Raw genomic sequence first — 22,595 nt, 5'->3', positions numbered from 1 at the left:
AATAAATACAAAAATAAAGTAAATATTTGACAGTATTATTTCAGCATAGAAGAGCTGAGTTGTTATATGGAACAATAATGAAGTTTCCATGTATCATGGTCAGTCGGGGGCCCGACATCAAACCAATATATCCTGAGATCAGATGCACGTCTCCACCAAAGAAGCTGTCGCTGGATATTACTGAATTTAAGTCTTTTCTTTTCAGGTATTCAGACATATCTATGACACATATGATACGAGTCATTTCATCAGATGGCTTTCTGGACACATTATTAGTCCAGTAAATCCCCGGAGCCTGGATACGTTAGTAGTGCCGTTTCATTTTCCCCTGCTATCTCCCATGGCCTCTACTAATAACTCGGCTGATATGTATCGGAGACATGCGAGTGGGAGAAATATGAAGAGTGCCCCAGTATATAATAATAATATGGCCGAGGCTTTGCCAATATAGGATTAGGGTTTGACTCCACAGTGTTTGGGGTGTCAGTCCGTAAAGCCTGTAATGGAATCCACCTCACCCTGCCACAAGGAGCTGCGGCTGAAGAATTTCATTAGTCTGTCATTCAGTGGGGAGTATAAGTGTCCCACGATGACCACAAGAATGAAAATCTGCTGGAGAATACAGAGCGTTTTGTCAGGTTCGGTCCGCAGTTACTGGTATCGTCTGTCGAGCGCCTTGGCGGGGCTGACTGAACATGAGCAGTAATGAAGTCCTACGATTTAAACGCGCAGCGCGTTTCTGCCAGTGGCACTCGTTTTTTTCTTCCTTTTTGCTTTTCAGTCTCTCAGGGAACTGCGGGACGTCGGAGTAGACCAGCCAAGATGCAAGGGGGACACCTTGAAAGTTGAATTATATTATACGTCGCACGAGTATTTCACCGTGGGACGTCCGTGCACCACAATTGTATTCATTGTATGAGCATGGATATATAGTTATTTATGGCACCATGACCAGTTGGCAGCTCCTACATTAGCAAACACTACTGGTCCTCCTTTGGTCTGGTCATTCAATTTCATTCACTTTCCTCAGACCTGGACATAAAAACCTTAAAAAATATCACACCAGCATTAGCAGAATGCTAGCTCCATATGGGCAAAATTGGTATCCCTCTAACAAAAATGAAGGGACATTATTTTTCTTATTGTTTCCCCCGCTAAAATTCTGATAATTGATACGTCCTCATCTACGTCCACAAATGTGGGCCTTTTTGCGTAGAAGCTCCAATCGCTCCAATCAATTGAGGATATTCTTGCGACGGCGCTCTAGATGAGTTGCAGCCGATTTCAGGAGAACGGCCGGAGCAGGAAGTGGACGGGCTCTTCTACTTGTTTTGAGAGCGTTGGCACCGGTTACGGTCATCAAGTTACTGTTGCCTATGGATCATTTACATCTGATGTCACACGGTGGTAAAACACTGAATCATGCCGATGGAGCATGATAGTCCATCTTTGGAGATTCGTAGCTTCACCACGGCAGACGGACGTCAATAACATCTGCCGTCGCATGATGACGTAGTTTAGTGAAAGTCGGGTTGGATCCTCTTAGCAGCGCTGTCGGCTTTTCCTGAGTCCTATGAATCCTCCTTCACACCTTTGACGTTGGATAACGTCATGAGGACAAGGAATAGTGGATAGGACGAGACGACAGGAAGGACGACCCCTATCCGCCCACTGACTACAGCGTCTAACAGGAAGTGACACGCAATGTTTGCACTTCTCGAGATCTTTTTATAATTTACTAGTTGGAGGTAATGAACAGTTTGTTCAATTCATGTTCACTCCCCATAAATAATGAATGTAGCTGCTGACGGCACAGGAAGTGGCTCTTGGTTTCAACAGCTGCCAACGGTAAATTTGCATCCATCAGTGGCTATGTGCGCTCCTAGTCGCTCTAATGTAATATGTGATATATTCCACAGCTGCGGTTTAGTGCCAGGCATGTTGTGTACAGTGGGGTCGTCAGAGCTGTACGTTGATGAACAGAGTTGCTGTAAAAACCATGAAAATGAGCTGAAACCTCCATAGAACTGAAGGGAGCTGTAGAGCTGAGATAATTCTCTCTGTGATTGACACGTTTTTATCCACTCTTACCATAAAATATGGCTAAATGTGGCTCTAACATTTTAACAGCTGATTCGTGTTATTAAAAAAATCCACACGGGGTCGATTTGAATCCATGCATCAGGGCGAATTTGGACCCTTGATTTCTGATTAACGCACAGCACTGTGAAAACACTTCCGCCCTTGAAACCACCTTCACAAACTCGCTGTCGATTTTCCTCGACTGCATCCCCTCAAGTTAACTCTGTCCCATTTCCCATGGTGAAGAAACTGGGCACTTCCTTTGCCGTGAAAAACCTCCTCATCGCCACATATCTGGGCGGCGTGCAGCCGGAGCGCCCGCTGGGAGAGCCGACTGGGTGCTGGGAACGTTCCCCCTCCCACCCATATGTCGAAGGACGGTGGGGGGAGCCGCCAATCATCGGTGCCAGCTCTCCTGGCACTTCCCTAATCGTGATTACTGCCTCCAACCTGCGGGTTTGGAGAGGAAACCGGCGTCCACCTGGCTCTATTAGGGGGGGAACTCTTTATCCTCGTTTGTTGTAAAGAAGAGACGTGTTTATGCTGTTAGGACTCGCGCGTTCTCCTTTATGTGGTTTTAATTGAGGCGGTTAAGTCTCCCCCTTGGAGGAATCTGGCTATTAAGCACTCCGAGTTGCACACAAATATGTTTCCTTTGCAGAATCCCAGAGTTCAACAGTGGCGGTTCATTGACCTCTCTCTCCGGCGTCTGCAGGGCGTGAATGTTATCACGGGTGAGCAGCGGGCGGACAAAGCCCTCGCCTTCCCACGCTGCCGGAAGCTGTGTGACGCGTGTGTTTGTTTGGGTGGGTGGGGGGGAGTGGAGGGTGAGTATCTTGTGTGTGCATATTGCCATGTGCAGTATGTGTCGTGTGTACGTTCTTTCAGCCATCTGGCCGCGTGCGTGAAATTGACCGACACTAGCGGCAACGCGTGTGCGCCCCGGAACACCGTGGGGCAGACGGCGCATTCGCGAGAGTGTGTCGACGCATATGTTCCCAGTGTGTGTCTGTGTGTCATTCACACTGTGCCTATATGTGGAGAAGGTGTATTTGTAGGTGCGAGCGTGGGTCTCGGTGTATGTAGCGTATGCGCGCAGCTGCACGCGGTCGGTCAGGATGGGGTTGCCGGGTGGACAGAGGGTCGGGCTTGACAAACGGGCAGCGACACCTGACCACCCCCGAGCTACCGGCTCACCTCGCCTCTCCGGCGTGGCGTGCATATCTCGGCCTGAGACGTAATGGCCTCTAAAGCCGGGATTGATGTTATGGTTGCCCCAGGGGTTGCTTTGTGAGCCAGTTAATGGGGTTGTTAACCGAATGTGGCCCCGAACAATACACTCACACACACACACACACACACACACACACACACACACACACACACACACACACACACACACACACACTCTTATACCAACACTATAGACTCTTGAGGGGGTGTGATGGCTTTGGGGTTCGAGCAAAGATTTTATTTAGTCTCACCGCATGTTGGCTGCCAGAGCCGAGGACTAGGCTGTAAAAGGTTTTATGATTATTATTATCATTATTTTATTTATTTCCTTTTTTTATTACGAGAGAGAGAGAGAGACTGGGGCCCTTTGTCGCGGCTGATGAGCCAGCGGATTCGGCTTTAATACCTAAACTGTCACAGGATTATCGATGCGAGCACCACGGGGTTTATTTTATCCGATTTCGACCCTTGGGAAGGTGCGCCGGGACTCTTCAGTCGTGACAGTGAGGATGTGGAATGACTCAGTGCCGCGTGAGTTCAGCAGTTCAAATTTCCCGACTTTTGGAAACTTCTCTTCACTTTTTTATTTTATTTTTTTGTATATTTGTCCTTATTTGTTGGTTGACAGTGTAGAGATACTCAGGAATGTGGAGATAAAGCGACGGGGGGATTTTAGAAATACAACAAAAGTCCCGGATGGAATTGAACCAACAATGTTATGTGTATATACAGTATGAAATACGCTGAACTTCTGCGGTAGCGGAGAGCCCCAGAGATCCACTGTTTCCTCATCCATCCTTCCATTAATCGAGCCAACCAACCACAGACAAGGTTGTCCACCCCTCCCCTGTCATGTGGGATGTGTTCGAGGTCAGTCCGGAGGCCCAGACTGCTTCGACCGTCTCCTTCCAATGCTATGGAACAGCGGTTTGTAATGTTTGTAACTGGCCGTTTGGACCATGGAAATTGCCTTTTCACCTAAAACTTGATAAGAAAACTACAGCTTATTTTAAAATGCTGCAGCCGGAGTCTTAACTAACAACGATATCGTTACATTTTTTTTTTTTTGAAGTAAAGCATTAAATGGCCCTTCTTCCTCCCACATCATCATAGAATTTCTTTTTATTTTACGGCCAGATCACTAAGGTCCTCCGCTAATTTTCTTTTAAATATCCTGATGCGTCTCATAAAAGTGCAGGCGAGGTCCCTTAACTGTGGAAAACGCTTCCTCTGGATACTAGAATGGTGAGCGTCGTTTCCACCAGGTCCATCTTTTTAATCTGGCTTTTAATTTGGAGTAAAGCTATATATATATGCATATGTAAAGCAGAGATGCATTTCTTGGGCCTCATACTCTCCTCCACCTCAGAATAACGGTCCCTGTGCCGTCCGCCCGTGAGTTCACCCTTCTCCTCTCTGCTGCGCCACAGTATTGAAACAAAATGACTTGCACTTGGGGGGAAAACATGAGCCAAATCCAGGTGTTATTCAGACAGATTCTGCTCTAAAACACAAAGGAGAGAGGCGCTAATGATTAGAATTAATGTGCTCAATATGGCGGAGTAAAACACATTTTAGAGATGCTACGTGAAGCAGAAACTACATCAGCACCATCCGTCCCCCCGCTGCCTGCACACACCGCCGGATTCACGTAGAAACAAAATACTGAGGTTAGTAATGAGTTTTCACTTGAGTGGGCCGACTTGACGCATCAATCTGCATTTAGCCTCCCATCCGGAAAGACATAGAGAAACGCGAAAAACAACTTTTGCCCTTGTTAACGAGCCTCTGCAGTTCTAATTGCCGCCGCCGCCGCCGCTGCACAGTGTCTCCTATGTTCTCGGAATCTCACAACACGATGCAAGATGTGCCGCTTGTTGGCGGCGTGTGTTGGGTTCGTCGGGGTTTGATTTTCACGTCTTTTGCAGGCTGGAAATTGGGTTTCGTGTCAAGGAGACGCGGCTGTGGGCTGGGACTTCTCTGGTGACAGAGCTGAGGAGTGGGCACGGGGCCTAATGGAGTCGGGAGAAAAAAAAATGGCCTCGCTATCAAATATCCTTTTCCCCCCCAAAAAAGATGAAGGTGAAAAAGAGGCCGATGGCTCCACGCACACGTTTGTGTGTGTCTCTGTGCGTGTGCGCGCAGGCGAGTGTTTTGCTGGTATGCAATAAGAATGCGGGCAGAGTGAAAATGGTGGCTAATTTGGGGAATTCAATTTGAACAAAGCCTCTGTGCTTTAAGTGCTCCGGTTACCGAGCGGCGGGGGGACTTTTTCAGCTCGGCACCTGCAGGAGTCTTCTGTCACCATTAAGTCCCGGTGTGGAAACGAGCGCCGGCCGGCCGGCGAGCTGGAGCAGACGTAATGAGACCCTGATGGAGGATGACGCTAATGTGCGAACGCTGTTCTCGGATCCTGAAGTGTAGTGTCCTCAGTTTTACTTCAAGAGTTCCGGCGTGGCTCTCGCGGCACGCGGGTGGCACAGAGGGCGGGCGGGGACGTGGGCCGGGCTGACTGATAATTGGTTATGATTAGGATTTGTCAGGTCTTTTTTGCACTGATGAGGTAAAGATACAAATGGAGATTGGTGCATGAACACGGATGGGGGTTTCAGAATAGTATTTTTGGAAACTATTCTGTTTTTGTTTTCAGCATCAGAGCTTCTAGTCACTGAATAAAACAAAAAAAACCTGTATGTGTGTATGATGTTATTTTGATTATAATGGCAGTAGCAGTGATGTGTGACTGCCCTCCTCCAGATTATTGTAGTATTTGATCAGAATAACAGCATTATATTGAGTCTGCTACTGGTTATGGAGAATGTTTGGGCCTATCCCCACTGAAAATACTGATAATACTGAAACTAAGTGTACAAAGACATGTTCGTTAGGTGAATCCAAATTTAAATGTGATATGGTGTGTGTCTGTCTACAACATATACGTAAATGAAACTAGTTTGTTTTATGGTAATAATAACACTGTTATTAATGCACTGACGTTCGCTTTGACGCTCAAAATACTCGACTAGACTAAACTGTTGGAGACATTAAATTCTACATTTCAACTGCTGAGGAGTTCATAAAGTACAATTCAATACAATGTGTGGTCCCCCTGACAAGGTTCAATATCTTTGGAAAAACGAAAAAAGGCCCAAATAAACTATCTCAGAATCTTCTTGGTTCATTTTAAATTACCAACAATTCAATAATGCAAAAGCGTATCAGGTTAGCAGGTTGTCGGAGCTGGACGGACTCTGTGGGGGCGAAGTCTAATTTTAACTTCCTCACCTCCGGCTGATTATAAAATCGGGGCCAAATTTCCGTCAGATCGTTTGCCAGGGGGGGGATTTGAAAGGGGTCACCTCAGCGATCAACAGTCGGGCTCCGGGATGATCGGATGCATTTTTGGCGTGTCAGACGCTCTGCAGTCAGAGCAGATCCCTGATCGGATTTCCCGCAGACGCGCTGCTGTCAGAGGATCTGTCACGCAAACCGTCGTGGAAGTGAGCTGCTTTTCACGTGATTGGAGCAGTGATGTACACGTTGTGGTTGAGCTGGAGTCTGATGGTGTATGATTCATAACGTAGTCCATATTGTCCGCATGTGCATTCATCCGCAGCTCCACATTCTTCCTCTTCTGACATTGCATTGATTTGTAGTGTGTGAGTTCCACTTAGTGGACTGTCAGTTGATCTGTAGAGTGTGAGCATGCGATACATAGATGAGCCTTTACTGTCATTGCACAGAGACCCGTACAAAGAAAACTGTGAGCGACCCACAACTGAAGGTGCATTCGTTTATTTTTAATGTCTCGCATCTAACTCAAATATCTTTACAAAACAGATGTAATCTAACTTGTGGCGACGCGTTCAGCTCTTGATAAGTAAAGTGTCTGTGATGCGGTGTGCGATTAGCTTCATTAGCATGCCGACGCTCGGTGCAGCCGGCCACAACAGGCGGTGCAGTGTCGTGTGATGGGATTCTGCACCAGAGAGGAGGTGACGCACAGTTGGTGTTCATTATCAGAGAAACATGCTGATAAGAGCCCGTTTGACACGAACAAACAGAACGTGTGTTGCTGGGTGACACAAACCTTTTTCCTTTTTCTTATCATGGCTGGTACAGTGGGAGTTGTCCCCAATTGCCTACTGTATATGATCGCATTGTGTGGATGATTTTTGTCTGACTCCATTCTACCGGCTGCACGTCTGTCTTTTTTCTTTTCTTTTTCTTCTTCTCAAACCAGATAGAAAGAGGCTCTGATTGATGATCGCTACCCGTCAAACCCACCGGCCACCGTCATAATTTACTCGCAGTGGGCCGGAGGTTAGCGGCAATCTCACTCGCTCGTTTCCGAGACGCGGAAGAAAGCGGCTGAAGTCGACGTCGACCAGTGTAAACCCTTCAACGATCGATCAACCACGATCACACACACACACACACACACACACACACACACACACACACACACACACACACACACACACACACACACACACACACACACACACACACACACACACACACACACACACACACACACACACACACAGTGTCTGAAAATGAATATGTCACTAGAGCGATGCCACTCACACGTCTATACCAAAGCTTCTGAAGCTTGTGAAAATGGAACTATTATCTGTCACATAGCGATGCAATAACATGCCTTTTATTTAACGCTCGATTTGAACATCGGTGCACAGCTTGTGACATTAGGAGCCAGCAGTGTGGAGCATCAACTGGGTGGTCCAGGCTGAGGCTCACCAAACAAGATCCGTGCGGCAATCTTGCACAAAATCCAGCGTCATCATTAAACAGTGACAGCTATACCAGTACAGTATGGGGATTATTTCATGCCTGTAGGGCCCATGGGTGATCCACACTTGCTGCACACAGTTGGACACAATGTACAGTGGACGAGGGGCACAAGAGGAATTGGACCCAGGATCAAGCCGGTTGTTGATGTGGGCACATTTTAGCACAATGATTTAATAATGATAAACCATGTTGCTGTTTTATGAACACAGATTGGGAAACACCATTGTCATCTTTCACCATTTTATCAACCAAATCGATAAATCGGCGGAAAAAAATCACAAATTAATCAAATATGAAAATAATCGTTGGTCGCAGCCCTAAACGACCGGTCCATCACTTAGTTGTCGGATTGGTCAAGAGCTGCTAAAAAGTCACAGAGATATTTTTATATTTAATGATGCTGTCACTGTAAATACAGGCTATTAGTTAATCCATGTTTGCGTGTTGCCCTTATTCAAAATTCACAATTCGCCTCTTAGGGCTTAACAATTTGTACGTGGTGCGACGTCCTCTGACCGTGAGGAAAGACTACCAACAAATCAACAACAACAAAATGTCAAAACAGGGGGGGGAGACTCCGATTGTTACAGGTGGGGGGCGCCTCCCCCAGGTCGGACAGAGGCACACTGGGTGTACTGGTGTGTACATTTACTATAGGAGATCCTGTGTCAACTTCCCTTTAGGCTGCATCATTGTGCACTGAGCTACGCAGCAGCAGCAGCAGCATGCCAGGCTTTACAATGACCCACCTCCCAGAAGGAGGTCTGTTGTCCTCTGGGGGCACCCTAAGCTTTTACTGTCGGCAAAGTCGGCCAAAGCACTTTCGAGCGAGGCGAACGCACGGTTCTCCTGACCTGCCGTCTAAAGGGTGTTCGGCTGACTGCCGACGCCCCGCGGAGGTGCCGCGTTTCCACATCGCAGGCGTTGAATACATTTGAGATAAATGTGTGTGACATGTGAAAATGACTTTAACGCTAAGACAAATACAAACTTCCAGGTGAGTAACTGAAAATGAAGGTTTCAAGCTGATGATGAAAAATAAATGATAAATATCTGCTTTTTCAAATACAATAAATGTGTAACAAATAATACATTATGCATAATAGCCAAACAGACTTTTAAAATAATATGACAGTTATGTGCAGTAGTGGATCAGTAGACTGAGTGAAGTTGTTAATGGGACGCGTGCCAGTTGGAAAAGCACCAGTGGGATGTGAATGAACAGTAGCTGTCATTTCTTCCTTGTAAATTACTTTGTAACATTAGAAACAAAAGTGCTGTATAAATTTAATTTCAACATATTATTTTTTAAATAAATGACCCATGATGTTTGTGGTCAGTAGAGTCTCCTGTATTGATGTGGTTGTGTTGCTGGGCCCACCCACCTGCCCTTTGTCCTGACAGAACACACTGCCGTCTCAATAATGGACCCGTGAAGTGCTTCACATCAGCGGCCATATTTGCTCTAAAATTGTCCAATCAAAAGAGTGCGACATTGAAAGCAGAGGCTCACTTTCTGTTTGAATTGATTACCAACACTCAAGAAAGTCGGTGAGCATTTGATTGAAATGATTTCACAACTCAGAGCACATATGTTTCTCAGGCTGCCTATTGGCTGACGTCACACGGGGTTAAACCATCTCCCCCGCAGTACAGGTAATGCAAGGCTCATTGACAGCGGTCATAGTGCCTTCATAATGGCTTCTTCTGCGGAAACACAAAATCTTTTATTATTTCTTAAATCCTTCCACACAACTGTTCCCTTCTCTAGTGGGAAAACTGTTTTTTTTTAATTTGATCATGCTTCTTCTCTCTGCTTTGTGCACAGATGTTCACACAAACACTCATTTTTATTGTCCCTGCACCAAAGACGTGACTCGTCCATCTGTTTCTGTCAGATTTGTTTGTTCACATTTTCGGCAGGATTACACGGGAATCCATGACATTTGGGCGCAGGCGCGGTTAAAGGGATATCATTTTTCGTCAATCTCTTTAGGGAATACTGTGTGGACCCTTGTACATGTGTACAAATACTGATTTACAACCACAGAATTATTTGTGAACATCGCTTTATGAGCTCAGACTATATTGAGGATAATTGGAGCCCGTAGCGTCCAAACCAAGTGGCACCGTGATGTCACCCACTGGTTTCCCAATCTGAACCTTTTCAAGCCCCGTGTATTTTAACCGGCGCCATCTTGCTTTTTTTTGCAACCAGACATCGGAGCGGGCCCACTGCGCGCCCACCTACACCTGCTCGCCATGCACCCATTGGACGGTACTAGCTGTCAATCACGCTGTGCCCATGCTCCAGTGTATACGGTGCTTTATCATCGACTCTAAATAAGACAATCCTTTGCAAAATGAACATCATGCATTGCAGCAGACTTCAAACTCGAGATTGAAGCATAAACTCCTCAGGAAAATATTTACTGAAATTATCAATCAAGTGAGAAGTAGAATAACAGACTTCTACAGAAACGGACTTGTCCCTCTGCTGGTCATTCCAGAGAATACAGGCTTCAGGCACTGGACCAGGTGACTACGTCCATTTTTTTAATAAATACAGTCTATGGTCCAAACTCACTCACGTATATTTCTGCGAACTTAGCATTTCTTACATTTACCTGAATATACAAAGTCATAAAAGAAACTATGCTAATGCTACTTTGCTACGCCAGCACAACTTTCACGACCAGTGGACTGTAAGTGAGCCACGCCACGCAGCAATTGCACCGATCAAATGACAGTACCCACATTGATGTACGGTGATTATGCCATAAATGTGGAAGTTCTGTAAACAAAAATCAGAGGCAAATAGAGGGTTCAAGGTCTTTTAATCACAGTAAATACAGCCACACAAATATTTAAATGGAACAACTGACGTTAAAATGAGGGCAGTCCAAATCCGAGCTCCCCCGTCACTCCTCAGAGCCAGTGGAGCAGTAATTTGGGCTTTGCCAGTACTGTACATTGGGCAGATATTGGCCTTCTTTTTTTTCTTCCAGAAGTCCAATAATGATCTATGGGACTGCAGTCTATTCCCATTTCACCTTTATTGGGTAGTTAACGGAAGAGAACCGGGTAAAAAAGTTTTCTTCTGAACTCGGAACCCGTGTGGCTGAAACCTTTTTAGCACAACTGATTTCCAAGGCCACGTTTTCACAAAGTCCTCCTCGTCCACTACTAGACACACCAGGGCGAAGCTGCGGCAGCAACCAGAACCTGCTCCGGTCATTTGTTTTTCCAAGTCCTTCTCTAGAGCGAATCTGCCGTTTTGCACAGATTTTTATCAAGTGACTCAGGGAACTACGCGCAGAGCGAGGAGGGGATTGGGAAGGAGGACGGATCGAGGGGCTTCACTCTAATGAGCCCTGTCGACAGACTTCTGTGTCTAAACAAACCGGGCTGACGGATGACACGGCCGAACCACTCGTCTCCGCGTCTCCGGCAAAACCACCTGCCGACGCCGGTTTGGACTCAGAGAAATGTGCCTCGCTGGAGGAAAGGCTTACGACTGCTTTTCCCCCCTCTCTCTAAGAGAGAGATCCCCATCAGGCTGTTGCCCCCCCCCCCACCCCCCCTCTTCCTTTTCTCTAAACCACAGGCTCACACTTTTTAGGGCATCATTGAAAGTCATTAGTCATTATTTTCCCCTGCTGTCTCCGTTTCCCACCACACACACACACACACACACACACACACACACACACACACACACACACACACACACACACACACACACACACACACACACACACACACACACACACACACACACACACACACACACACACACACACACACACACACACACACACACACACACACACACAGTCACTTGCCAGCTCTCTGCCACTGCTGGAAAAAAAATTATGAAATATGCAAGTGTCTCGCTCTCTACAGGAGCCGTGACTTAGCAGGCACCGACCGCAGAGCTGCCGCTTTGTTTATGGCTCCTCTTAAATGTGACCTTTTTTGTGTCAGGCCTGTCAGTCAGGATTTAAACGAGCCCGGTCACCGGACAAACCGCAGTGCACCACACCGACTTTTTTTTTTTTGTAGCATCACATAATTTGTATGTACCGTGTTTGGCGTGACGAACAGTCGCTTTCTTGTTGTTGTCATCTATTCCCCGCGCAGCGGAGACCGCCCGCGACGAACTGTTCTCCATTTCTTGATTTTACCACGAACAGCAGCACCGATCCGTCGCCGTGGCCCAGCTGCCATTCACAGCAGTTTAATTGGTATTCATTTGGAAGTCTGCTCGGCGCGCCGCAAGCTGTGCGGCCACAGTATGAGACTGTTTGACTTCGGTAAGAGCATGTCTGATTAAAGGGTTATTTATCAGGGACAGTGGATGCAGCCGCGCCAGACGATCCAGCGGTGAGGGGGTTTGTGATGGAGGTGTGTGGGTATTGGTCTTTTTGCCGTCACAAGCACATCGCACATCCCTTGGCTTTAATCCAGCTGTGGGTATAAAGGCCTGTGGGCTGCAAAGGGCTTCTGTGCAGCGGTGAGAAAACACATGTGACAGGCCCTAAGCCGATGACTCAGATCAAATACGGGTTCTGTATACTCATCTGAGGCCGTATGACAGGGTGACGAATACATCCAACCCGGGGGGCTTGCAGCGTGTTGCCTAAGAGGATTTTAAAATAGTGCTATCCTCTTCTTCTTCTTCTTCGTCTTTTATGCATTCAGTATAATAAGAGCATTGTGCAGCGTGCTGGGCTGGCGTGCCTCCGGTGTTACATAACGCGGGTATTGTCCCGACGCTACATATGCCGTTTGAAGCAGTTAAGTGTAGTCCAAATTATTAATGCTAATTCTGCTACAGCTGATTTAGCTCCCCTCTTGTTAGCAGCATTGAGCGCTCAAAACATACAGTGGAGGCCCCCGGAGGGGGACTGTGTTTCTGCCAATTTCCTTAGCAATGCTCTCAGAACTCAGCAGAGAGAGGGGGGAGTGTTAGGAAGTGTGTCAGCCTTTCCTAAGAACTTACGCATAACTAATCCCGTAAAACCCATTGATCACTGAACCAAGCCTGTAGAGGTATTGAAGTATCGATGAGCGGATCTTTAAGGGCCTTTACTTTCAATGTTCCCCTCCTGTCGTTCTGCACATGAACCAATCCTCGCCGGTAAATGCGTCTTCAAGACCAGAGTCAACTGATCTGGACTAGTTGGTACCAGAACTACAACCCCATTCATTCCCAAGACCCTAAGGTGTGACGGTCGGCCACTTTGGTCCAAACTGTAGACTGAAGATGACAATCTGTACAGACATTCTCAGTCTCCTTGAAAGTCTTTTTTTACATGGTCCACACATGCTGATGCCTACTGACTTTGATGAGGAGATTGACATTCACCCTTTTTCGCTAAACTGTCTGGGCAACTCATCGATTATTTGCCATGAGATGTGTTTCAGAGGGCCCTACAGGCATGAAATAATCCCCATACTGTACTGGTATAGCTGTCATCGGGATCCTCTGATTTTCACAGTTCAAGGCCTTCCCTGAAATTGGGTGTTTTTAAGAACCAAACATTTCACAGGGTTTTTACTTTCCATTAGCCACTAGTAGGTGACGATGCATTGGCTTTGATTATAGTTTTTTTCTGTTTCCCAGAGGTAATGGTTGATGTCTGACACTCTCAGAAATACAAAGAGAGAGAGAGACATGAATTAACAAATTACATTTGAAAATGTGAACATATTTATTTTTGTACGTACATTTTCTAACCGTCCGACGTTTCTGTTGTCGCAGGGTTGAAGGTGCGTGAGGTGATGATCAACGTGTCCCGTCAGCAGGTGGAGGACTTCCACGGCCCCGAGGACTACTGGTGCCTGTGTGTGGCCTGGAGTCACCTGGGCACCTCCAAGAGTCGTAAGGCAACTGTCCGCATCGCCTGTGAGTATCGGAACATCTCAAGGTTATAGGGGATGCAGGATGTTTGCTGTAGCTGCTTGCAGCAGCAAGAAAAGAAAAAAACGGTTTAAGGGAATAATGAAAAGTGAACCGTCTGATGAGACGGTGATGTTTCTAAATAAGGCTGGGACAGGGTGATTCCTGCATCACTCCTAAGTAGTAGCTTTTAGGAGTGCTGTATGTGTTGTTGCTATTGCTACATAGCCTTCTCTCGCCAAGTGACCAGCGGTGGTAAGGGATTCCAATTTGAAGTGTTGTTTTGCATCTATTTGAATCAGTCCTTTTCTTTTACTGACACACCCAGGGTGTCTTGTCATCTGACCTCGTAACTTGTTTTTTAGCTGTAGTTATGATATGACGCTACACAATAACAGGTCCAATAACCAAAACTGCCCAACGAATGTCTGTGGAGATTTTCATTCATCCAGGTCATAGTGATCCATAATTATCCAAAAGGGCATTGAATCAGGAACAACTGCACTCGGTTGTAGATTCTACAAGAAGACAGTCTTCAAGAGTCTACAACCAACAGATTATTTGCAGTGGTGATGTTCCAACTCTTAAACTGACTGGAGCTTTAGACAACAGGGCCTTTTATTGAGTCTGGAGCGTGATGTGTTAGCACCTGCTTACATAACCTTATTAAAAGCAGCATTCGATTTATCAGCGGTGAAATAATCAATCCCTACGATCAAATTCTGTCCAGTCGTGTTTGGACACTAAGCTGTTCACAGCCACTGTTGTCCAGCAGCCAAAGGGCAGTGTTGCTGCTGGAGGGCGTATTTTCGCTCGATTTCTGATATGGCCTTGAAGAGCAAGCACAACGAAATCACATGCTATTGAAAAGCAAAGACACTTTGAAAGAAACTAAGAATGTGAGTTGTCAAAATCTTTATCTGGCGGGATTTGCATATCATTGTGTTTGCACTCACCTACCTGCCGGCTGAACAGAGCTTTTGAGGCAAAATTATAGAGTTTCTCTCCTGTATTTAGATCTCTCCAGTATGATCCCAGGGTACACGAAACCCATTCACAACCCGTTGGAATTTTCAAAGGCACATTCCTGCCTTCCAACAAGGCTGACATTTTAAAGGTTTTCAGTGGGTAGTGACAGGCCGGTTTTGAAAATGGGCAGAATACAATCTGTCACCGTTGTATGCACAAGAGTGAACAGGGTGATCAGAGCGATCCGTCGTCCAGAGTATCCTTCAAACCAGCGTGTCGACAGACGGAGCAGGGCCACCGGATCCTCTCTGTCCTGTATGGGCTGCAGCAGGGGTTTGAAGGTCGTGGCGTGCGACGCTTGGGAAGCCGCTGCCGAAGAGGATCGAGGTCACCGCTGACCGTAACACTTGACACCTGACAGCTGCCTCTTATCTCCCCACACAGACCTGAGGAAAAACTTTGAGCAGGACCCCCAGGGGAAGGAGGTGCCAATCAATGGGATGATCGTGCTGCACTGTCGCCCTCCGGAGGGAGTGCCCGTGGCGGAGGTAAGGCCCGCCGCTCATCGCGCCTCCTCTCCTGAAAGAGGAGAAGCTCACGCTCCCGCAGAGCAGAAAATATCGGCATCGGGGGGGGGGGGGGGGGGGGGGGGGCATCCTTATTCTCCCTCTCTGTCACTCAGTCAATTCTTACCTTCAGCTCTGCTTCCTTGACCTTCAGGAGATTTATGTAGCTGTGTTAGATACCAACAATAAGTCCACACAGACATTTAGAAGTGAAGGTGTTGGCTCTGAAGTCAGGAAGCTGCCCAAGTGATTCAGCGGTTAAAAATATTCCGCAAAAAGCTATATGATATATCATAAAATATAGATCTCATACACTCAGAGATTCTCTTTCCATTTTCGGCTTAAAGCACCATTTGCCCCGTGAGTCTCAACATCTGGCTCAAAGTGGGTCAGGCCACTGAGCGGATGGTCCACTTATAGCGTTGGAGGCTGATTTAAGCGAGTGGATATCTATTGATCAATCCATCAGACTGTGTGTTGGCTAAGACATGAGAGTCACAAAGGGGGAATCTCACCCTTGTGTCGTTGCAAGTGGACGTGTGAAAATGTGAATGTCTGTTCCATATCATTGCTTCTGAAATATCCGTGAAAGATTCCAGATACTTCACGATTGCACATCATATCCCAGTGTTTTCACGGTGTGAATCATACAGTATGTGGAGTCATGTTTGTATTAGTAAAATTATTATTATTAAACCAAATTAAGTTCTTACCCTGGGTTGGGAAACCAGAATAGTACAGTATCACACGTCTCAGGCAACCGTCCATTGCGAAGAATGTTCTGCCCAGGGTTGGACCCGAGTCCGATGCCGCTCTGAAAAACAAACATTACTGTATTGTTAGATCAAGAATTTAAAATCTCTGGTTCAAACTGCTCCATCATCGATCTTTGCTTTTTTTTCCCCCTTCTTGTTCTGTTCAAGCAAACAAAATATATTTCCGGTTCGCTTTCGTTTTGGGTTTTTTACGTGTTAAAGTCCAAACAGTCGATTGATTAATTGGGAAAGTAAGTAAGTAGGTAAAGAATAATCAATTTTGAAAATGAAAATTAATTGCAGCTTCAAGTGTCTGAATGAGAGAAGTGTCCGGGGATGGACATTCATTGAAACCACTTTCTCTAATCGGTGGAAAAAAATGAAGAAAGTGTAGACTGACTGGGAGAGAGACTTTGAGGTTGAGGCTTCACGTGGTAATTTCTTTCTGTAATAATGTGGTCGAAGAGTGAAGTGTGGGAAAACGACACCGTAGACCGGCGTCTGTGCTGAGGCTGACAACCAGTGATTAACCTGTGACAGCTGTCAACATGTACATGGAACAGTCACGTCCGGACGTCGCAGCTCATGCATACGTATCCGACATTAAAGAGCATTCGACGAGATGTTTGTCATGTTAAAGAAATGAAAGAAAGAAAGAAAGAACAAGAAGAAACGCTGGCTCCCTTGGAAATGCAGAACCGAGGTTTTTGCCCAGTCAATCTGCAAGATCGACTTCAGGTGAACATATCGTAAAAAAAAAGACGGAGGTCAACCTCCAGCCCGGCACTGCATAAATGATTCAGCTTTGAAATGGAGTGATGTCACTCCGGCGCCGCAAGAATCCACGGCGGGACAAAAATAGTGGAATCTGAGCGGTACAGACCGAATCCCAATCTCCAGTCTAGTCCTTTGTCAACACAAATGAGCCCGGCAGCGAGCGATGGGGAGTGAATAATGTAGAGGGCGCAGGGCAGATAGCCGCAGCCCGGCCCGCTTTCAGCGCACCTTGTCCATGAAATATTGAGGTGGCGTCCGTTGAGTGCGGCGGCGTGAGCTTTCAGCAGAGTGCAGCAGCAGCAGCAGCAGCAGGATGGATCGTACCGTAGCGCAGGCCCGACACAATGTGGGCCCTGCGGTCCGGAGCGCGGCGTAAACACTGGGCTTCCGAAGGCGTGTGTTTGGGAACCACCTTTGTCATATCATGTGGTCACGGCGGTTTCTCCCGGCGCGAGCCTGAAGCTCGACTCTCTCGCCTTCGTTCGCGTGTGCAAAGTGTTTCTGTCGACTATGAAGATCACATCCATCCTGTCCCTTCAGTCGTTTGTCCCCTTGTACTGAAATGGTTTTCAACGAATATCGTCATGACGACATGTTTTTTTCTGGTGCTGATTTCAATTGCATTTAAGTGGAGACTCAAAGACAGCTACTCTTACACCAAAATGAATGTCTAGTGCTGCTGCTAACGATTATTTTCATCATGAATGAATCTGTCAGTTATTTTTTCCGATGAATTGATAAGTTGTTCATAAAATGGTGAAAAAATGTCGATGGTGTTTCCCGAAACACACCACACACAAAAGATCCGTAGTTTACCGTCACAGAGGAGCAAAGAAACCAGAAAATATTCACATTCAAGAAGTTGAAATCAGAGAATTTTGACCTTTTTTTTTCAATAAAAACTACTTGAACCGATTAATCGGTCGTCAACATAATTGCAGATTAACTTAGTAGTTGATTACTAATCAGTTAACTGTCGCAGCTCTATCAATGTCCAGTGTATTTCTCAATTAACTGATTTTATTTTTCAGTCCAAATCAGTAGTCCCAAACCCAAAGATATTTTATTCATCATCATGTCGTTTGACGGAGACAAGGAGCGTTTCCTCACTTTGGGAAAAGCTGGAACACGCTTCCCTGCAGAGGTCCAGCGTGACATTCAAGACCTGTCCTACTGCAGAAGAGTTACCTATCGAATGAAATATGCAGGATGCATTTGCTATATATATTAGTTAGAGGTAATGTGAGGTAACATACATACATACAATGATGTGCATTCAGTTTCTGTGGAACACCACAGACCTGACAATATAGTGTGTGCTGGGAATTGTCCCTGGGAGCCATCTGAGCATGACTGGCAGGTTGGCACTATGAGAAAAGCTGCTTTTACCTCCTGTGAGTGGCCACGTCTGCTGGAGGCCCGTCAGCCCCACACCTCTCTGCGGTGACCCCCCAGGTCGCCGGTCGCCCAAATCACTTTCTGCACCAACTGTGGAACAGTAGCAGTTGTGCAAAATAAAAATGTGGCACAAAATAGCAGCTTCTTCGGAGACAGAAGTGACAGAGGTTGCGATACAGAGAAAAAGAACGATTAAAGAAAGAAAACATTTTCAAGTTTGGGAAAGATCCGTCAAATGAAACGCTGAGATGGAAATCACAGTGGAGCGTTAGTGCACGCGCAGTCATCTTGCACATCATATTATTGTCTACACGTGTCTACAGTCATCTTGCACATCATATTATTGTCTACACGTGTCTACAGTCATCTTGCACATCATATTATTGTCTACACGGGTCTACAGTCATCTTGCACATCATATTATTGTCTACACGTGTCTACAGTCATCTTGCACATCATATTATTGTCTACACGTGTCTACAGTCATCTTGCACATCATATTATTGTCTACACGGGTCTACAGTCATCTTGCACATCATATTATTGTCTACACGTGTCTACAGTCATCTTGCACATCATATTATTGTCTACACGTGTCTACAGTCATCTTGCAGATCATATTATTGTCTACACGTGTCTACAGTCATCTTGCACATCATATTATTGTCTACACGGGTCTACAGTCATCTTGCACATCATATTATTGTCTACACGTGTCTACAGTCATCTTGCACATCATATTATTGTCTACACGTGTCTACAGTCATCTTGCAGATCATATTATTGTCTACACGTGTCTACAGTCATCTTGCACATCATATTATTGTCTACACGTGTCTACAGTCATCTTGCACATCATATTATTGTCTACACGGGTCTACAGTCATCTTGCACATCATATTATTGTCTACACGTGTCTACAGTCATCTTGCACATCATATTATTGTCTACACGTGTCTACAGTCATCTTGCACATCATATTATTGTCTACACGTGTCTACAGTCATCTTGCACATCATATTATTGTCTACACGTGTTCACTTTGCTGTAATTTAACATTGCTAGGGTAACACAGTTGACATCCAAGCGTATGTAAGTTAAAGCAAACACACAGGAGCCGTAAGTTACTTTCAGTTCATCTTTAATAAGTTGCAGGTTTAGAAATTGTTTAATAGTTTGTTTCTCTGTCCGTACTCACAATTGTTTGTTCCTTTGTTCAGAGCCACCATGCCAAAGAGGCCCCGCCCAGAATTTCCTTTTTTTTTATGGTGACGTTGATGTCATCGCTGACATCATGGGCTAAACCAACCGGAGGGGGGTTTCTTTTTTAGTCGAAATGTTTAGTTTGACATTTTATTGCTTGTTGGTTAAAACTGTTGCGATGCTTTACCTTTCAGACGGTGATTTAGAAATGTGAGGAGCTTGGGATAAACGATAATTTTTATTTGCCGGTGTTACGGTCGCTGTGTGTTTCACCCCTCAGTAAACACTGGTACGGGCTGAAGGAGTGGAGGTGTTAATTGAACACCCTATATATTCAGCAGCGTATCGAGCTTCTCGAGAGGAAAAGAACAAGGTGAGGCCTCGCTGCTGTGAACATGGAACGTTTTGGAGTTTTTCATGAGTTCATATTCCGATTTATTTTCTTTGATTTTGACTTACAAGTGCAATGGAGAGCACTGTAAATGAACATTCACCTTGAAGAGTCAGCATGTCCGGTGAGTCCGTCTGCCTCCCGACGTCCTTTGACATTTGAGCCAAACTATCTTAGAGAGCGCCCCCAGGATGCCGACAACATATATGAATGCAGCTTTAAATATGTGTATAGAGGACTGTACTTATACATGTTATTAAAAAAAGTGTAACTTTTGCTGCCACATATGAAACTAGAGTGGCACGCAGTCAGAGCGCACGCCCTTAAATTCAATCAAACTTTATCGCTAAGCTAACAAACAAATGCCTGAAAACATAATCTCAATTGCAGAATTACACACACACACTTTCATTTTTTTTTTTTTTTCCATGAATTTTGTCCCTGGGAAATTGGTGGAAATATCAAAAACGCCCTATTTCGCAATGTTAAAGGAAGAAATCATAACTTTCTTGGTGGGGGCAACCAAAACAATCTGAGATCCATTTCCATTTCGAGAAGACGCCTTTTAAAAGAACAACTCTCACCACAGGTGGTGTGAGGTCATCGTGCATGGAGACACTGAACATCTGTGAACAAACAACCTGTAATAGCGTAATGTTTCCATGACGATCTTGAGGGCTTCTTAGCATCACCTGTGACCCAGACCTTAAAACTGTCTGTGTATCGATTGTGTTGACATTGGAAACCATTTTAATTGAGTGAATCCACCAAAGCTTTGCTGAATGTGGCCGGACAATTTACGCCATCATCTATTTCTCTGTTATACAGACAATCAAAGGTGCGTTACATCTGTAATTGTTGTCTCCCACCGTTTGCCAAAACCGGTCTTCGTCCAACTTTACTGGCCAGACATCTGAAGACGTGCGCTCACGTTCGGCAGCAGATGAAATCACAAGGACACCGATGTGTGAGCATTGTCTGCGCGCGTCAATTGCGGCGTGCGTACTCGCGAGTGTTCCCGCTGCAAAAAGTGCCTTTGCACGTCGGACTCGCAGAGCGGGGACTGTAATTTACCTCCGGTTAATAGAACGCAGGAGCGGCTTATTTGTGATTCCGTCTCGGTGATCCAAAAAACCAATCCTCCGCTTTTTACTCCACAGATATCTGAGGGGTGTGAATGCAGAGGAGATCTGTTAACTCGGGGAGAAAGGAGTCCATGAGAACCCTGTATAATGAGTTTCTTTTGAGAGGTTACTCTGAGAGAAAGTGTGAAATGAACAGCCAAACTGGAAGCCAATTTCAACTTCCCTGAATGGAAGCCTTTAATCCGAGATGAATCCCCTTGATCTACAGTAGCTCAGGTAGACGGCCCAGGCGCCGGCTCCGAGGGGGAATCACCTAAATGCTTCCGCACGTTGATACAAGCTGTTCTCCGTTGAGCTGCGCAAAGACACCGCGATTGCCGCTCCAAAACAGGTCCGCGTTTAACTGTGCCCCGCACGTCCCGCCCCCCCGCCCCCGCCTCGCCTGCACTTGTTTCAACTCTCCCGCTCCTGCCGCCGGGCCCCTGTTGTTATTTTCCCACAGGTCCGAGAGAAGTCTCCCAGAGAGCCGATGATGAGCTTCATTATCGCGCCAGGCAATTACATCCACCCCCGTCGCCGGCCGTGGCCCCGGAGCGCTCCCTCTATTTATGTCGTTGCGATAAGACGGATCGGAGGTAGAATAGCAATGCGGCGCCACATGGCTCGGAGGGGAGGAGAGGTGGCATTTGGGAAGCGGCGGGCGAGGCGGACGGGCGACACGGGCCCACTTTGTGTTTCTCACCGTATCTTTTCAGATTAACCTTCCGGTTGTGGGCGCGCACAGCCGGGCCGCAGATATCTCCCTTCAGCCCTACCTGCTGCGCGAGCCATGCCGGGTACAAAGAGTGTGTGTGTGTGTGTGTGTGTGTGTGTGTGTGTGTGTGTGTGTGTGTGAGCATGTGTGTGTGAGCATGTGTGTGTGAGCATGTGTGTGTGTGTGTGTGTGAGCATGTTTTGTTTTTATTCCACGTGCTGCTGATTGGCTGTGGGGAGAACCCCGCGAAAGTGAATTAACTCCGTGCTCGGAGGCGTCGCTCCTGATAAGCTGCTCGGCGGTGGGTCCCGCGGGCGTCCAACCCCCCCCCCCCCCCCCCGTCCTCGAGCCACACCTGACAGACGCTTAATCCTCGTAATTGCGCTGATGAGATAAAAAAAAAAAATGCACCCAAAAAAATAGTTCCGCTGCCCACGCCGGCCTCGCCGCGGGCTGCCGAGAGTTTCCCCACAAGGGGAGGAGATCGTTCCTAATTGCGACACCCAGGCATGACTCAGCAGACAGATTTGTCTCCTTAAATCGCCAACGCGCGCCGTTTGCACCATCAAATGACCATTAGACCTCGGGGGGGCGGAAAAAAGGTGTCAAGGTCTTTATCAGGGCGCTGCTCATAAGTCTGGACGATGGCCGCGCCGTCGCCA

General features: G+C 46.4%; 2 protein-coding genes and 1 long non-coding RNA gene across 9 annotated transcripts in view; 1 reads left to right on the top strand and 2 right to left on the bottom strand.

Moving 5' to 3' along the window:
* Window positions 1–22,595, bottom strand: part of LOC118314126 (NACHT, LRR and PYD domains-containing protein 12) — a 593,122-nt gene that overhangs the window by 475,972 nt on the left and 94,555 nt on the right. The gene's annotated exons all lie outside the window — the stretch shown is intronic.
* The window catches only part of unc5db (unc-5 netrin receptor Db), a 163,928-nt gene that overhangs the window by 82,729 nt on the left and 58,604 nt on the right, over window positions 1–22,595 (top strand). For all 3 annotated transcript variants that reach the window (XM_035640334.2, XM_035640332.2, XM_035640335.2), the window contains exons 3-4: window positions 13,898–14,041; window positions 15,449–15,552. In XM_035640334.2, coding sequence (XP_035496227.2) covers window positions 13,898–14,041; window positions 15,449–15,552 — 248 coding nt within the window. The remainder of the gene's footprint in view (window positions 1–13,897; window positions 14,042–15,448; window positions 15,553–22,595) is intronic.
* LOC118314154 lies at window positions 13,931–19,749 on the bottom strand. Its single transcript, XR_004794605.1, has 4 exons — window positions 19,699–19,749; window positions 18,492–18,590; window positions 16,284–16,384; window positions 13,931–14,039 (listed from the first exon to the last, which is right to left on the bottom strand). It is a non-coding gene; the product is annotated as an uncharacterized LOC118314154 (long non-coding RNA).

The sequence above is a fragment of the Scophthalmus maximus genome, chromosome 3 (assembly GCF_022379125.1).
Source record: "Scophthalmus maximus strain ysfricsl-2021 chromosome 3, ASM2237912v1, whole genome shotgun sequence".
NCBI classification, from domain to species: domain Eukaryota; kingdom Metazoa; phylum Chordata; class Actinopteri; order Pleuronectiformes; family Scophthalmidae; genus Scophthalmus; species Scophthalmus maximus.
Note: the sequence above shows the minus strand (reverse complement) of the source record. Positions and strands in the feature narration are given on the sequence as shown.